This window comes from Vigna umbellata, chromosome 9, assembly GCF_029865625.1.
Source record: "Vigna umbellata cultivar VRB3 chromosome 9, Vumbellata_1.0, whole genome shotgun sequence".
Taxonomy (NCBI): Eukaryota; Viridiplantae; Streptophyta; class Magnoliopsida; order Fabales; family Fabaceae; genus Vigna; species Vigna umbellata.
In genome coordinates this window covers 16,822,458-16,840,656 of record NC_142173.1, presented here as the reverse complement: position 1 = coordinate 16,840,656, position 18,199 = coordinate 16,822,458, and the positions used below count along the sequence as shown (strand labels likewise).

General features: G+C 32.6%; 2 protein-coding genes and 1 pseudogene across 4 annotated transcripts; 1 reads left to right on the top strand and 2 right to left on the bottom strand.

Annotated features, from left to right (window-relative positions):
- Positions 1-3,115: 3,115 nt before the first annotated feature.
- Positions 3,116-5,444, top strand: LOC148192736 (uncharacterized). 2 transcript variants are annotated; one of them, XM_088099757.1, is made up of 4 exons: positions 3,116-3,273; positions 3,729-3,916; positions 4,019-4,082; positions 4,670-5,444. In XM_088099757.1, exons 2-4 carry the CDS (start codon positions 3,756-3,758, stop codon positions 4,973-4,975), a joined length of 531 nt encoding a protein of 176 aa, XP_087955883.1. In that variant the 5' UTR covers positions 3,116-3,273; positions 3,729-3,755; the 3' UTR covers positions 4,976-5,444. The 2 variants fall into 2 exon arrangements, with proteins under 2 accessions (XP_087955883.1, XP_087955884.1); XM_088099758.1 differs by lacking the exon at positions 3,116-3,273 and adding an exon at positions 3,366-3,493.
- Positions 5,445-6,358: 914 nt separating this feature from the next.
- LOC124839642 (kinesin-like protein KIN-14P) lies at positions 6,359-13,194 on the bottom strand (annotated as a pseudogene). Its single transcript, XR_015782204.1, has 22 exons — positions 13,037-13,194; positions 12,772-12,929; positions 12,574-12,684; positions 12,081-12,297; positions 11,551-11,678; positions 11,359-11,442; positions 11,110-11,187; positions 10,912-11,004; positions 10,457-10,693; positions 9,907-10,116; positions 9,333-9,662; positions 9,168-9,249; positions 8,981-9,076; positions 8,726-8,902; positions 8,505-8,611; positions 8,238-8,416; positions 7,982-8,146; positions 7,633-7,886; positions 7,384-7,547; positions 6,963-7,294; positions 6,738-6,856; positions 6,359-6,651 (listed from the first exon to the last, which is right to left on the bottom strand). The product of XR_015782204.1 is annotated as a kinesin-like protein KIN-14P (transcript).
- A 3,185-nt stretch (positions 13,195-16,379) lies between these two features.
- LOC124831249 (zinc finger protein CONSTANS-LIKE 16-like) lies at positions 16,380-18,157 on the bottom strand. The gene is made up of 2 exons (XM_047305176.2): positions 17,186-18,157; positions 16,380-16,916 (listed from the first exon to the last, which is right to left on the bottom strand). Exons 1-2 carry the CDS (start codon positions 18,062-18,064, stop codon positions 16,689-16,691), a joined length of 1,107 nt encoding a protein of 368 aa, XP_047161132.1. The 5' UTR covers positions 18,065-18,157; the 3' UTR covers positions 16,380-16,688.
- Positions 18,158-18,199: the final 42 nt, after the last annotated feature.

The following is an 18,199-nucleotide window of genomic DNA, read 5'->3' as shown; positions in this document are numbered from 1 at the left end:
TTAGAAGAGTCTATTTTGGTTACATGCCGAGATAATGTCTGCATAATACCGTGGATACAAGAAAAGTTCCTTTTTTATCTAACATGTTGCCTATGACATTACCTAGCACACTAGCCTCCAATCTCAAGGAATGTAGATAGGTAGGGATTGAAATACATCATTATGACAGACACAACAATTGACAAGGTAGTGAAAATGTCTTGTCACTATATCCACTAGATGAAAAAGATATGAGAAAAATGGAAATAATTGTTTCAAAGTGTGAAAATGGTCTATAAATAAGGCAAAGTGTTACATTGATATTGATTTTAAGGCGTATTGAGTTGTAAAATTTGATGATATTATATTGACTCTATTAGTATCTAACTTATATAGAGGAAGATATCTAGTGTTGAGAGTCGATAAATGTTTCTACAGTCGGATGTTTCAATATGGAACAAGACTAAACCACGTAGGTATAAGGAATTTATCTGGTCATACTTGAAGAGGACATTGTTTCTAACTTATTGCTCTGTGAGAGCGTGCTCCTTGGAAGTATAAGATGACATGCTAGATGCAAAATCTTTGAGTCTACTCAATATATGTATCTTTTGAAAGTAAAGTCAAATATTTAAGTATTGTGGACCATGAGTACGCATGTCTTGTTAACATTTAATTATTGTCATCAGTAATTCATATAAATGAAATTCATTATGGATTGAAATTCATATAAATTATTAATTACACTAACTTACATTGTTTCTGATTTGTGATTTACTTATATATTATGATATATATTATACTTAAACTGAATATGGTACATGTAAGAGCAATGAAAAATAAAGAGACTTCTACTAGATAGTTTAAAGCTTAATTTTTTTATTTTAAATATATATCTAGATGTGTATTAATGCACTCCTATCGTCATTGTAAATATTTCATTTTGAAGGATAGACCTTAAATTTATTTTGAACATTTGGAGTTTCAAATATAACTTAGAAGTTCTAAATGATTGTGTTTAATATCTTAATTATGATGTTCTTTTTTTCAGTGTACTATTATACTAATATAGGTTATAATAATTATATATAATTAAAAATTACTTTTAGTAATTAATAATAAATATTTATTTATATTATATTTTAAAAAATATTTTGGATTCATGTTTTTTTACCTAAATATTTTTTTCCACATATATATATATATATATATATATATATATATATATATTTTGTCTATAAAAAAAATTGCCACTCATTTGTTTAATATTAGAAAATTGAGATAATATATAATTAAAATTTTATAAGGATCAAAAGTGCATATCTACATATCAAAAAGTGAATTTAAGCCAATATTAAATGAATTTAATGAACCATCCTAACTAGTGAAATTAGATACTACCTTAGTATATATTAACATTTAAGGTTATTTCATTCATGTTAAGAACAACAATTAATGCATAACTTTTTTGAAACAATTTTACTAAAACAGTCTCAATGTTTATAAATGTAATATTTTGACTACGACGAAAACTATAAATTTGATGACATGTTAGCAAAAATGAGACATGCTTCTTTCACAGATGAAAATATCACTCAATTTGAATTTTTTTCAATTGGTTAAAAATGTAGTCATTTTGAAATAAAAATGACTTATTCTATCAATTACTATTTTCGCATACATTAAAAATAACAATAAATATATTACAGTATTTTTTATTCTATTATCTATCTCGTTATGTGCAATATATGTCTTATTTAGGAATTAAGTTTACTATAATATATTAGTTGACAATTTTTTCAATTTCAAGCCATTCAACTTCGTTAAAACTACAATTATTTTAATTATAATTCTTGACATCGTTACTGTGATCACCATTTTTATTACTCTCATAATTATTTTATATATATATATATATATATATATATATATATATATATATATATATATATATATATATATATATATATATATTGTCTCTATCTAATAGTATAACTAATTCTATTGTATATTATAAAAATCACAATATTTACTTTCACACCACAACATCATATTGTTTTAATTATACTATTATAATCAATTTAACCATTTTATTAAAACTTTGGATTTTACTTTTACTGTCGTTTGTTATTATCATTTGATTTTCACTCCTGTTATTCTTATTATATTATTTAACTTTAGATTTTGATTGAGAAAACCTCTGTTTCGCAATCTCCAACAAAGTAACAAAAGATGAGAACTTAATTGAATACTCCATAAATATTTTTTTAAAAAAAAAACTCAATTTAAAATAACCAAATAATTTAAAACATAATTAAATCTTATTATTTTAATCATTATTATCACCTACTTGTCCTATCTAATATAAATTTACTATTAATATAACACCATCATTATAACAAAGAAGACAACTTCATTACTCTAATTATGTTAATATTAACTTATTATTTTTATTATCGTGATTATAATTTGTGTTCCTATTATTATTATTTATATTAATGTTATCATTTTATTGTTTTTATTATCCATCATTGTTACAATGCATGGCTATTACTTTTACTATCAATACACTCATCACCTATTTATATCTTGTCTTTCACATTTAACAAGATTGAATATATTAATATTTATTTTATTTTTATCCTATCATTTTTTTTTCTTATTTTTATCATCTGAACATATTATGATTTGATTTGGAAACAATCTTTACTCTTTAAATAAATACATAACTTTGAAAAAAAATATTGATGCTAGCCAATCAATTTAAATTATTTCATGTGCCTAAAATCAAGTTGAATGGATGGATTAATTTTATTCATATTTCAGTTAATAAATTAGCATAAGAAAGCCAACATCTATAAGCTAAATATTAATTTATAAGAAATTAAAATCATTATTTTGGTAAATAAATAAAGCTCACACATATACGTATATGTATATAACAAATAACAGTACCGTTTCCGACCGAACAACAATAAATGCGTACACGTTGTCAACACAAGGCTAATGAGAAAAAAAAAAAAAAAAAAGTAACGAGAGAATCATGGCCACGTGTGGATGACATCGCGTCACCACTCACAAAACAGACATATCACATTAGACAGAATCCCAGATCTCAATCATTCATCGATGTTCCACAAGTGAGGTCTCACATCTTACCGCTGCACCTTCACCTACTGTATAAAATCCTTAATCCCTTCTTATCCTTCCCTCTTGCACTCATTTCTCTTCTTCTGCTCCGCCTTCCTCTTCTCCTCTCAGTCTGCCCCTCTCACTCTGTGATAGGCAGCTCAGGTACTCTCTCTCTCTCTCTCTCTCTCTCTCTCTCTCTCTCTCTCTCTCTCTCTCTCTCTCTCTTCCACTCTCTCTATATATACACACCCTTCTTTGTGTCTTTTGTTCACAAAAAAAGTTACTGGCAAAGTTATCTTTGTTTTTGTGTTGGTGAAGTCTCAAAATTTAAAGTCTTTTGAGATTATTCATCTGCTGAAAATAAAGAAAGTTTGAGAAGACGGTCGGTGTTTTTCATGTCTTCTTTCATTCAAGTGTCACTATTTTTCACGGGCTGGTGGATTTAGGAAATTGTGAAAACGGGTTTCTTTCTGATAACAGTTTTATCACTTTCTTTCTTTCAGTTTTTCTTTTTACTGCTTGGTTTGGTTTAGTTCAATTTATCCCCTGCTTCTGAAACCAAAGCAACCTGTGATTAGAAAATAAATTTTTTAATTTGTTGTTTGATGTGGTTGCAGGTGTTCCTTGTCAAGATCTGTGAAAAGATGAATAGCTACAACTATTACGGCTACCAAGAGAAGAACACCTTCACAAGCTGTGAGGAGATGAGGATGGAATCAGTGATTTGCCCCAAACCTAGACGATTAGGTCTCATGAACCACTCTTCCATCAACACACACATCAGACCCTTTAGACACCCCATCAGGTAATTCTCTCTTCCTTTTCCTTTTTAGCCATTTTTATTTGTGGTTTGAAGCCAATTTTGTCATAAAAATTCTGACTTTTTTTTGTTGTTAAAAAAATGCAGCTATCAATCCGAGGTGGAAGATTCAGGAGTTGGGGCAGAGCTTTTGGACATCATCCTCCCCAAGGTTCTTTTCTATATTAATCTTTTGTTATTTTGTTATGTACTAGGAAACATAACTTAGAGTACGGAAATGGTAGGAAATTTGTCTATTTTTTTAGAGGAAAAAATAATAACATTTTTTTCCTTTTACAAGTATTTCTCTGAGAAACAGCTGTTATTATATATGATAAAAAAAAAGGTTTTCTATGATAAAAAATGTTTTCTCCTGATGCCCCTCGAATCAGTGTTGATTTCTGTAGAGCTAAGTTTTTCCCTCGGAAACAGAAAAAAAAAACTTGCATTATTAAAGTTGACTTCTTAGAATACTTCAAAGTTACATTTATTTTTGCAGTTGAATAAAACTGAATTTTATTTTAACCTATTGAATGTCATTTGGGATTTTTGAACAAATTAATTTGGACCACAGACATTTCCATTGGAATGTGAGCAAGTGTGAGGAATTGAGTCCGAGTAAATAAGCATTGAGTCAATTTGTAGTGATAATGATTCATGATGAGGACTTATGTATGATGGCATCTTTGTGATCAATTTCTGGGACTTGTGGAAATGATGTAACCTAACCAAACTTATTCTCTGATTTGTTTTTGTCAGGAAAGCTGCTATCTGGCAAGATCCGGAGGGCAAGTGGTAGCATCATCACCACCGTTTTTCTGTGGATCTCCTCCAACCAGGGCCTCGAATCCTGTAATTCAAGATGAGCAATTTGGTAATGGGAATTTTAGTCCATTTGGTAATGGGAGTTTTAGTCCATTTACCGAGACATCCTCTTCTGTCTCTTCCTCAGCTCGAGGCTGTGTTCCAATGAAATTTGGTCAGACTCAAGCTGCTGTGAGGATAGAAGGTTTTGACTGTCTTAACAGAGATAGGAGCAGCTGCAGCATCTCTGCTGTGGCATAATCCATTTTTGCACAAAAGAAAAAATAAAAGAAAAGAGAGAAAACTAATACAGAAGCAGAGAAAAGATGGTAGAGGACTAAAAGTCAATGAAGGTCAAATAGCTGGTGACTTATTTTTGTTTGGAAAGAGGGGCTAATCATGCTGTTAGAGTACTATCTGTATATACAAGTGATCTATGGAAGTTTGTTTTCAGAGTTTGGTGTCATGCAACATTTAAGATGGGGGAAGGGTGGCTTTTCTGTTGTTATTCCTTGTGATCAATAAAAAAAGGACTTGGCGTTGAAAAAAATGGACATCTCTCTTGTTAGGTTCGTAGAGTCTTACAATTTGTTGTGTCTGTCACTCAGATCCTCCCGTTGTAATTGTAATTTGGAGGAGATTGAGAAAAACTAGTCTTTTTGGAATTTTGTACATTAGTTTTTTTTATTAATATTTTGTGGGTGCCCTTTTCGGTGTTGCCTATTTGATATGATGTTATATTAATCTCTAAGAATCTGTGTATTCAACGCACCTCGCCCCGATGATTTGGTTCTTTGAAGAGAGAGACATATGAAGAAAAAATATTGATTTTTGGATTAAGAGTATCTTAGGAACAAAGAGCTATTTATGGTCAGATTTGAGGGGCTGCTTGTGATTCAATTATGGACCACTTTTGATAGGTTGTTGGAACAGGCAGGTTTAGTATTTGTTGTAATGTGAGAATGTTGTGAAAAGGAGTTCCGTATCAATTAGATATAGATAAGTGATTAAAATTTTGTTTTTTTAGATATAGATAAGTGATTAAAATTTTGTTTTTTTAGTATTTGCGGTGATGTGATTAAAATTTCATTTTTGTAAACATAACATTTATTCAATACTGTTTTGATTTATTTTAAGGTGATGTGATTAAAAAGGTGATGGGATTAAAATTTCATTTTTTTTAACGTAACATTTATTCAATTCTGTTTTGATTTTAAGGATGTTGTGAAAAAGAGTGTGATATCAATTAGATATAGATATGTGATTAAAATTTCATTTGTTTAACGTAACATTTATTCAATACTGTTTTTTATTTTAAGGTAACGTGAAAGATGTTGTGGAAAAGAGTGTTGTATCAATTAGATATAGATGTGAATATATTTTTTATAACGTAACATTTATTTAATACTGTCTATATTAATGGTTTTGCTATAAAAAAAATGAACATTTAAGAACAATATTGAAAAGATGACGACACATAATTTTGTCCACAGAGATACAATATTTCTAAATGTGTTTAATTTGTTAAATTATAAGCCTTACACTGTTGTAATATTCTTCTTTTAATATAATGTATTTTGTTTGTGAGTCATTTTTAACAAAAAAAAAAATGATACTATGCTAAGCTTATACATAAACTTGGAATGCTATAAATCCTTCTATTTTATTTGAAACTGATGGTGTTTAGGTCCTATGCTAAGCTTATACATAAACTGGCACATTTTCTATGTTTTTCTTTTGTAGTGATGAGTTGGATGCAAATACCCTCAAAAGTGTCACCAACATGACTAAAAAAAAGTAAACTATTGCATACCAATGAAATATTTACACGGTGGTCAAAGAGTGAAAGTGAAATATGAATTGTCGCTTCTGCTTCCTACTTTACTTCCACAGTTTTGGAGGCTTAAGGGTGCCTATACTCATGCTTTTTTTAATACCTGAAATCAAATTTGTGAAACAAAGTTGAAAAGTTGAATGAGCATAGATGTTAAGAAGAGTGTTAACGTAGTATGCGTATACACACTTGATGACTTCTTCACTGGTTCCTTTACTGGGCCGGCGGTGGGGATTGTAGGGATTGTGTTTGATGAAGTTCGGCCAAATTTCCTCATCGCTTGAACAGTTCTGCGAAGTCCTTTAGACCTGCAAAAAAAAGAAACGAATAAATTTTAAGTATGACCACTAAATGATGCAGGTGGTGTTCTGTTAATTTCCTTTCTGATGTAAAGATTTAATAAGCACTACTCACATCTTCTCTGATGGTGGTTTTGGGACTTCAGTGAGACTGGAATTTTCAGAACCATCAGTTTCTGTGCCTGCAGCAACACCACCGTCAGAAAAATCACTTGATCTTCCGTCAAAATCAGAATCTGTACATCCTGAAGTTTCTGCAGTTGCAACAAAATCATTTTGTTGTGCATGATCATCAATTGGTTGGGGGCTAGCAGATTGTAACTGGATACTACTTCTACTTCGTGGAATTATATTTCGCTTAACTCTGCTACCAGCTAAACCTTTCATGGCTTGAAGCCTCTCAATCTCCTCATCTTTTGCCAAAATAGAGCTCTTCAAAGAAGACACCTAGAAAGTCAACCAAAGGAGGGGATGATTACTCATCTGGCTCATTCACAAACATGAAAACAGTCATGCCAACATAATCAATTGGGTACCTGTTCCATCATTTCTCTAAAGTCTTTGCCCTCTTTGTTACTTCGTGCAGCTCCTAATTCAACTCCAGAAACCCTCTCAGCAAACTTTAAAGTGCTCAGAGTTTCAGAATATGAACTTACGTCTGAATTGATTTGGACGAACATGAGCGTCTTTGCTTGACCACCTATGTGGTAAGATCAAAGGCAAGATTCAAAGATCAGAAGAAAGTCTACCTTGAAAAGATTCAAGGTTGGTTAATAAAGATTTACCAAGAGAAGTTTGTAGAAGTTGAGTAAGCTTGCTGTTTCTGTATGGTACATGAGAGCTCTTTTGAGAAAGGGAAAAAATAACATCTCCAAGGGCAGCTAGTGATCTGTTTATATGCTGTGCTTCTTTGAGCCTATCCCCAATTACTTCAGAACGATCTACTCTTTCACTTCCAGCCAAATCTACCAAATGAAGATTACCAGCCATAGTGCAACCAGTCTTTAAGTCCTTCCCGGTAACGTGAACTGAGACAACACTGTGTACATAAGTTTGCATGATGTCATCACAATGAAAATCTTTCATTTCAATGTTGAATGATAAAAAAGGTAAGGACAAAAAAACCGGTGCAACCTGTGAGAACGACTACTTCGTTCATTCATAGCAGTTGCAGCAATGGCTCTATTTTTAAGTCCAATTTCCATTAGCTTAATAACATCTGAAGGTAATTTCACTGGGAACAAGCTAGCATCTGGGACTACTAAGCCATTTGGTCGAGATTGAGTCAATATCCCAAGTGTGTGCATTTAAGGAAATCAGAGACACAAAATGTAGAAGAAGAAAATCCATGCAAAGATTGACATGTTCAAAGTTACTGAAAAAAGGATATCTTTTTGGAGAAGCATATGTTGTTAACAAGTCACGGACTTGCTCGTTATATATCTCAACCATTTGAACTCCGATCTCATATTCCACTATATTTTGTCTACTTGTGGAAATCCTGAAGAGGTCATTTAGAGCTCGATAGTTAACACCGATAGTCTCGCTTGTTGCCCCATTTGGACCAGTCTGAGAAAAGTTGGCATCTTATAGAATAAAGAATTCCTTCAATAAATGATGTATGAGATGAAAATCAACATATCGAGAAGGTCCATACCATTGTATAAGTTTTCCCTGAACCAGTTTGACCATAAGCAAATATACACACATTATACCCATCTAGAACTGATCTAGTGAAGTCTTGGATGTCGGAGTATACCTCCGCTGCATTGTTCAGATTACTATCATTAGTACAACACTAGAATGTAAACAAAAAAAAAAGGGAGAAACTGTAATTTCGAAGTAATCATAAAAAATGGTGCGTTTATGTTATTAAACCTTGAGTTGCGGCAGGGTTGAAAACCCTGTTAAATTTAAATGATCGAAGAGTATCTTTTCCTTCTTTGGATGGATTTGCCACAACCAAATCATTTTCACCAACGTGTTCAACAATAGACTCTTTTTCCAATTTTCCTATTGCCGATGGTCGAATTCGACAATATACTCTGATATTTCCTGTATCATAATAAAAAAACTGAGTTCATAGTACACTTACACATCAATAACCCAGTAGAAAAGACAATATAATGCCACCTTTTAGTTCTTGAATCTCATTGAACAGTTTTTTATTTTCAGCCATAACAACGTGGTAGTTTTCAGCTGCCTGTAGAAGTGGTTTAAGTTTTACACCTGAACAGATAATTTACAATCAAATGGTCAGAGTTATCTTCAAAGAAGGAAAGAGGCAACAGTAGAGTAACATTCTAATAACAAGACCTACCCAATAGATCCAACTCCCCTGCATAAACCGTTTGCTCTTTTATTACATTTTGCTTAGTGGATTCCAAAGATAACTTCATTTTCTGGATGATATCAAATTCAGTACAAAATTGTAATGTTTGACATCACCAAGATAACATTGACATTAACACATTTGTAAGTGTACCTGTAGTGAACTGAATTGAAATGTTATGACAGTCAGAAATCGGTTCATTTTCATGTTCCACTTCTGATCTTTTGAATCCGAAGAAACCTCAAGTTCCTTAACCTTATTTCTTAACTCTTTTAATTGATGCTCATATTCTTCACACTTTTGTTCCAATTCTGATTTGACATCCTTTTCCAACTGGGACCGCTGTACTTCAAATGCTGTTTTAGTTGTTTCTAGCGCTTGCTTCAAAGCTAAAATTTCTGAATCTTTGTGCTCCCGTTCTTTCATCGACCTAGCAATTTCCTCATCATTTGCTGTCTTAACCTCTTCTTGAAACTTTTCAACCTGCATTTAAGGGCCAAAGAGCACATAAAAATACAAATAACATGAAAATAATTTATCAAAGAATAAAACTTGGATTTGTTTTTAAATTTTCTACTAAACAATTTATTGTTCTATCTCAAAAATCCTTGTGATAAAAGTTAGAAATTACATCTAAATTTGTCTTTAAACTAAAACCTCCTGGTCTTGTCTTGTCCCTCTAAATGTACTAATATATTGTTTTGCGTGTAAAGTAAGAAACCGATACCTTATTTTGTAATACTTTCAATTGGTATTCATATTCTTGGGCCTTTTCTGTCCATGCCTTAGCACCTTTTGCTTCTTCTTCAAGTTGAGAGAATTGTGCTTCATATGTTCTTTTGGCTGTTCCCAGTTCGCTCTTCAAAGCTGAAATTTCCATTCTTTTGTCCTCCTGTTCTTTCATCAACCTAACTAATTCATCTTTCATATTTTCAGCCTGTATTGAAGGTCCAAAGATCTCAAAATACTAATAGTATGAAAATAATTTATCAAAGGATAAAACTTAAATGCAGTTCTTTAGATGGTTTGTGTAGTTTTCAAACAAAAATTAGAGTATTATCTCATCTCAAGACTACAAGTAATAAAGAGTTTCAGTATACGTTACCAAGCTAAAAATTTGATTTTGAATTTCTGAACAAAGAATAACATCATAAGTATGTGTGAAACAGTATTTGAGTTTTGTCTAATAACTAAAACTTCTTGGTCTTGTCCTGATTTCTCTTCTAGTGTTGTGTAGCAATAATACATTGCTTATCGAGTAAAGAGAGAAACCTTACCTTATTTCTTACTTCTTCTATTTGTTGTTTATATTCTTGAACCATATGTGTCAGTTCTGCTTTAGCACCCTCAGCTTCTGCTTCCAACCGTGCAAATTGCACTATAGATGTTCTTTTGGCCGTTTCCAGTTCTATCTTCAAAGCTGAAATTTCCAATATTTTGTCCTGCTGCTCTTTTATCAACCTACCAACTTCTGTCTCATCAACCTTATTTTCTTCCTCTTTGATCCTCTCACGCTTTATCGAAGGGACAAAGAGCCCAAAATCCAAACAACAAAAAAAAATAATTTAATTAAAAGTGTATCAATATATTGTTTATTGTACAAAGCATGAAACCATTATCATTAACTGCTGATTTATGTAGAAAATTCATACCAATATGATAGTTTTACAGATATAAAATTGATCTACTTCTAAATTCTCATAGAATGATAACTCAAAACTATCTGTGATACCTCATTCTCATCTTTAGTTTCGGATGCAAGTGTCTCGAGTACTCTTATTCTGGACTGGTATTTTTCTTCTCGAGCCTTGAAAAGATTGTTTTGCTGAAGTGACAGGACAATAAAGTGATTTGAAGAAAATGACTAAGAAATCAAAAGTAACAAACTAACTAACTAGCTTTTGAAAATAATGTAATGAACATGACATACAGTTCGTAAATGTTCTGCTTGAGTTGACATGCGCCGTTCAATCTCTTGCGCAACCTTTCTCAATAAGCAAGCCACACGCTGAGAAACAAAGATAATAAACCATGTTTATGAAACTGTATGCGGTATATTTGTTTGTGCTGCAAACCAATTGCGTTGATTGTATACGTGTAAACCAATTGCATGGATTATATACATGTAGTTTAATGAATGAGTTTATGTAACACCAAACCAAAGTCTCCAAGGCCATACATGAGGTATTTCCCCATTTCTTCTTTCAACACTTTCTTCAAGAATACCATTCACAACACTCAGAAGCGACTGAGTGGGAGCATTCTGCAAAATTAGACTCTGAAACATATCAGTCATGTATCAAACAGAAAAACCATGTTCATCTATAAACATGCATTAAAGTGTATATGGAAGTAAACTTTAAGAACTTACATCTATATTGTTTGATTTCATCATTTCTGATATTTTTTCAGGTGGAAGATCTATGTAACTTCCTGGTTTCAGTTGAAACACCTCATGGAAATTATGACCAGCATGGTGTATTAATGAGGCTGATTGCTCTGTCGAATATACAAATGAGTAAAACTGACTACTTAAACACGGAGAACACAGTCTATTTGGAAACTGGTGATGATAAAAAAGTATTAGTAGTATTTTAGCAAGAAATTACAAGGAAATTGCCTTCCACACAAAAGTTAAGATTTAAATTTAGGACAAGTGTATAATGTCGTAAGTTCTCTTGACACTGTTTCTCTAGTTAAAATCGGCATTTCATCTCAGTAAAACTAATAATTTGTCCTTAGCTTTTTAATAGTACAAGGTCGTACTTAAATTTTGCTGTTAAGGAAATTCAAGATACAGGTAAATTTTCTTGATTGTTAACATAACCTTGGCACCATGTTCAGAAAGTGGTATGCTTAAACAAACACAAAAAACGAAGTCCGAGTTTAAATTCACCGAACCCTGCACAGATGGGGAACTCATAACACGCTGCAACTTTGACGAAATTGAAAACTTCTTTTGCTCTCCACCAAATGTTGTAGAACAATGATGATGATGGAATGGTGAATTCACACGAGGGCTGACTGTGATGGAACTAGGAAGATTATCTCCAAAACCATGCTGCAAACTTTTTTTTCTGAGTGTTAAAAGACATTCCACAACAGCTTTCATAGACCCCTACACAACAAAAGAACATGGTAACCCAAGAGGGAACATGAACCAAGCTCATGAAAAACTCATGCATCAAAACAAAACTAATGCTATACATGAAGATACATAAGGTTTTTACTATAATTCAAAGATAAAGATTTTACTGATAATGTTCCTGTCATCAGTTGACAGAAATAAGTTTGTATCAAAGTTAAATTCATGTAATACTTAAAGCCTGATTGGTTACAATTGTGTAACTCCCGTTAAACTAAGTTTATGCACGACACAAAGTAGGCTTCGTACCTTTTCTAGGTCTGAGATTTCAAACCGGAGCAATCCCGTTAGATCCAAAACTTTCAGAAAGGATTTAACATTTTCTGATTGTGATGGCAGAACATTATCAGGTTCACTAACCTACACAAGAGAATCCAGACTAAAAGATATATCTCAAATCACTTGCAAATTACAGTTAGAGCTAGTTAAAAGGTTAAAAAGTGTTACCACATTCACAATACCAGGTCGTAGCTTGTTCAGTATCTGGCACAAAACAGTACCATTACTCAAGCATGCTCTTAATTCACCATCCGTGACATTTGGTGGAAATTTCAATGAAGGAATAAGGCTAGATAACCACTGAACCAAAAGCAATCGATTTTTGGCTGAAAATATTCCAATTATGGGAGGAGATTACCACATGAATGAATACATACAACAGGCAAATTGGCAATAGGCGTGGTAAGGAACTAAGTAAGTCCTATTCCATTACCTTCCAACTCAACATTGTGGGATTGAAAACTCCCATTTTCAAAGGAACTATCAATTGGGCAGCCCAATTCTGTTGTTTCTGAGGGGAAATTCATCACTATGTTCCTCGAGGGACAAAGCAACTTCACATTTCCATGGAGACATGTTTCAACGAAACCCCCATTTTATCAATTCATTATAGAAAAAACTCAGCCTGAAAATAATACCCAATCCACCACAAAAAGTAAAAGTTAGCATCAAGGTGGTCTGATCAAATTGCACAAATACAACGCAATGAAAAAAAAAATCATGATTCCAATTCCATTCACTAGCTAAAGCCATTTACTCCCTTCAGAACAGAAAAAGGCACAATCTCCATATGCACTCTCTTCTTTACAGACAAAAGAAAAATCCAATGGAGGAAGTCAAAAAGAACAACTTTTCCATATCCTACAATTCAAGATTGTATTCCAAATTGAACATATTTTCAAAATAACATTCCAAGAATAAAAAGAATACCAAGAATAATGACAATTCAATCCATGCATAATGGTTATCAGAACCCTCTAAATTCTAATATAAGTCAAACATTTCCGTCTGAAATGATCGAGATTGTTGACCCTTCAAGAATGGGAAAATCTGTAAAACTGCAGCTCCGGAGAACAGCAGAATAAAAGAAAGAAAAAAAAAAACGGAAGAAGAATGTAAAAAGTTAGAAAAGTAGATTATTGATGATGCATTGTAACAGAGAATACAGTGAGACGTTCACGTTGAATCAAAGATGGTTCTTGATATTGAATATGAGGAGACTGAGAGAGAGAAAAATCCTTTGAATAAATTTAATTTTGAATAAATAATATATAATTATAAAGATTTAAAAGAAAATGATGTGAAGACTAGTGCTGGTAATGTATGTTCCTTTAGAAGTGTAAAAATGAAAAAGATGATAAAGAGTATACCGAGAAAGAAGGAGAGTAAGACTCTCTGCGTCACCATTGATCATGCATGCATTTGCACGTGCATCAACACAACTAGGCTGCAAAAGCTTATTATCTGGGACACCAATGTACTTATATATATATATATATATATATATATATATATATATATATATATATATATATATATATATATATATATATATATATATATGAAAAATGTTTTTTAATAATTTTTTTTTTGAAAACTTTTTTAGAACCACACACATAATTCATTTTCAAAAAGTTATTAAAACAAATTATTAAAATATAATGGTATATATATATATATATATATATATATATATATATATATATATTGGAAAGGTTAGTCCAAGAATAAGTTCAAAGCAATTCTATTACTTCATTAGTTGTATTTTATCTGTCACCAAATATTATCTTTTCAAGTTTAAACTTTTACATTTAAATTAATTTTACTATTTGATTTGTATAAAATATATATTTGTTTACCCATTGTCACTATATATATTTTACTTTTAAGTTTAAACTATTTTTCCCTTCAATACACATATATAGACATTTTTGTAAAGTCCGTAACTATTTTATCTTTCTAGAATCAACTCAACCTTCTTAGAAATATCAATATATTGATTATGTTGAGATTTTATTTTTTTAGGAAACAATATTAACTTTTTTTATGAGAATATTATGTTTATTTATATTTATTATTAGTATTAATGAAAATGTTATTATATTTTAAAGAAAAATATCGACATATAACTAATTGTAATACTAGTGCATGAGCAACCTAGATAACATTTAGGGTGAAGTTGATTGCTAATAATGTACCATTTTATTAAAGAAAATAAAACTATATATAAATGAAACTTATTAAATGTGAAATGAGATTCACAAAATATATTTTTGTTAATAAAGTTTAATTAATAACAAACACATCCTAAACATTTTGTAGGAGAAGGGAAAACCGTCTTGCTAATGTATATTAAGATTCCTTGGAAAAGGAAAAACTATTTTGGTGGCTGAGAAAAGTTATGAACTTTGAGTAGGATAGAAAAGCCAAGCCAAAGGCATGAACTTAAAATTGCTGGCGAAATTGAACTAAGGACTCGTGAGAGAGAAAAAAGAAAAGAAGTATTTGAGGCAATTAGGAAATGATATGAATGAGCAAAGATTTGAAAATCTTTGACAAAATTTGCTCTCAAATTTGGAAAGGACCATGCAATACAGTGCAATGCTTCTTGTTCGTATTAGGCAAGCCAATTGCAGAAAAGGGACCCAAAGAATGGAAAGTGATTCATAAAGAAAAGCTAGGGATTGCATGAGTAGTCTCTCATGAGCAGAAGCTTATAAATTGAGACATGATGATGATTGTGCTGACCCATTGGCTTTATATTTTCTGTCCTACGCCACTACCCTTTTGAAGTTTCTGTTGTTTCACTTTCACTAAATCTGGCCCAGTGACCACAATTTTATGGACCACTCATTGTTCATATGGGATACAACAAAACTTGCATGTCACTGGGTGTCATCTACTGCGCTTATGTAGCTCTTGAGTTATCAGAAAGACAATTTACAACTTATAATTTTATTTACTCATATACGCAACTAGCACATCTTGATGTGTCTATCCTCAATAAATCAATATAATATTTGCCCTTATATACAACAAGTCATGACTCATGATCATGTGGTTCTTGATAGGAGAACTATTTCAATTCCAATGTTCTTTGTGTTGGGACAGACCTCCACGCATAGGAACAACAGATAGCAAACCATAAAAAAAAAAATTGCCTTTGATGTGATTTCTCACTTTTACTTATGTCCGTAACACTTCAACAAAAGTGTTTATTATGAAGATCAGACGTTCAACACCTAAAGTTGGTTTGGTTCCAAAGTAAGTTAACTGATGAGAAGACATCGAAGCCAATACATAGATTGGGGAGACAAGCTGTTGTTATAAAAAGTTATCCACTTATCATATTCTTCTTTTTTTATCGAGAAATTCATTTATATCAGTTTTATACAACTTTGTTTTTCAAAGAGAAAAAGATGGAGGTGGAGTACAAAATGCATGGTATAAATTGTTGTAAATTCTCTTGTATATAACAATATCGAGCCTTCACATAGTAAATGACGAAGTTATGAAAGAAAATAACATCTTCTTAACTTGAACCACAGAGCTTTTAATTGATTTCAAATGTAGGGCTAAGTTTGAAAAGAGTTATTCCCATCATGCAGTACATAGCTTGAGAAGATTGGTTATTTATGAATTTGTTCAAATTGGTAATGCATTCTGGGTACCATCCTCGTGTTTAATTTGTTCTTCATGTACATAAAACAAGGAACCGTGGACACCAGAGAAAAATATAAAAGCCAATACCAGTAATTTTAATCAGCAACCTAAAATACCTAAAATAACAGCATCGGCATTGAATAATTGAATTTTTAATAGGAAACAACAAAAAGGCTTCAAAAATTGGATTACCCAATAAGTTTTGCTGAGAAGGAAGATGGTCAATTAGTACTAATTACTAATTAAACCTGCCGGAGATATATATAAACAGAAATATCCCAAGCAACAAGTCTAGTAAAATTAAGACTGCCCAGTAATATTATTACTTGTTTAATATAATACAGGCTATATATGTATAGCCAAACCAAGTATTGATCCAAATTTGCAGAAATAGCAAAGATGGATCCGTTAACTGATAGATGTCATTGGTAAGCAGGAAAAGCATTCGCCCCCACAAAGCATGTTCTCTTCACAAAACGACCTTTCATTCTGGGCCTTTTTTCTGCGTTCAACTTTCTCACTTCATATCTTATTTTCTTTGCAAACAAACGAGTCCTTCTCTTCTCTCTGTACCTCGACACTCTTGCCTCTCTTCCTCCGTCTAGGTCACCCCTTAAGGCTCTTACGTCCCCATCTACACCACTCAGACCCTGAAAAATAATAAATAATCACATCTCAACCACAGCTCACACATGCAAGATGTAAAGAGCATAATTGCTAGCATTTTATTTTACTCAAAGAGATGAAAGGAACGTTTGGTTTTCATTTGAGAGTCCTACAACACCCTTTCAAAAAGCAAAATTTGCAAACCCCGTTTCCAAAATAACATTAATTCAAACTTAACTTTTCAAATTTTAATCTGAACATACAAACGTAATTCATGTAAAAGATGAAAATTAACAAGAAGTAGAGGTAGTACCAAGCAGAAGTCATAGCCAGAGTTGAACTTAGGTGGGTTTGAAGTTGTCCAGGGAGAAGAACCTTGGCTAGACCATGCAGTTATAACCTCATCGTAGTTCAGTCTCAAAAATATGTCTCTCTTTGTTCCTCCTTCTTCACCAACAGCACCGTCACTCGCCACCACACACTCCTTTTCCCGTGCATCTGACAACACGGACTCAATGCTATTCCAATGAAAGGCATCATCGTTCGTCATGTCAAAAACTGACTCCAGATAACACGCTACATCACCATCAACATCCTCTTCATCCTTAACCTTCGCCATTGCACCCTGAACTCCCCCTCCCACACGCTCACTTATTTCATCGTCTTCTTTATCAAGTAGGTTTTCAACATCAGCAGCAAACTCCGCGAAATCCATGTCGGAAAAACTGTCCAAGTCATCTGTTCTCACATCATAATTGTCGAACACGGGCACGCGACATAGCATCTGTTCCTCCGTCTCGTCATTATCCACAACCACAGGTTCTTGTTCTTCCCTTCCCAGCTCCGGAACCAGGGGAAGAACACTGCTGTTGTTGAAGAGAACTTCTTCTTTGAGACGTTGTTGCAGTGCAAAGTGTTTGTTGTTGTTGTGACGTGGGGTTCTTGCCTTGCGTGTGAATCCACTGTGCCATGCGTGCGTGGTGGTGGTGGTTACCTTGGAGGATGCAGTTTGAAGCCGAACCCTTTCGTGCCTGCTAGCTAACTGGTTGGCGGAATGAACCAAAGTGTCGCAGCCATGGCAGAGAAAAGCATTATCAGCCGCACAGAACCACCTTGCTCTTCTGCTTATGCAGCTATCGCAGGCTCGTGCTGTCTTGGCTCCCAAGGCACCTGCATCTTTCATGTCTCTCATCGTGGAAAATCGTTGCTATTTTTTGGTTTGTGAAGTTTGAAATGAAAGTAACAATGGAATGTTGAGATGCTTTTCATATATTTATTTGCTCAGAATCAGATAGGAAAATGGTTCAATTATTGTTAGTGTGTGTTC

Bases quoted from the DNA above. Each gene is read 5' to 3' on its own strand.
- LOC148192736 (XM_088099757.1), top strand. From the start codon at position 3,756: ATGAATAGCTACAACTATTACGGCTACCAAGAGAAGAACACCTTCACA. The intron at 3,917-4,018 runs GTAATTCTCTCT...AAAAAAATGCAG, and splicing joins CCCTTTAGACACCCCATCAG to CTATCAATCCGAGGTGGAAG. The intron at 4,083-4,669 runs GTTCTTTTCTAT...TGTTTTTGTCAG, and splicing joins TGGACATCATCCTCCCCAAG to GAAAGCTGCTATCTGGCAAG.
- LOC124831249 (XM_047305176.2), bottom strand. From the start codon at position 18,064: ATGAGAGACATGAAAGATGCAGGTGCCTTGGGAGCCAAGACAGCACGA. The intron at 16,917-17,185 runs GTACTACCTCTA...ATTATTTTTCAG, and splicing joins CTGGCTATGACTTCTGCTTG to GGTCTGAGTGGTGTAGATGG.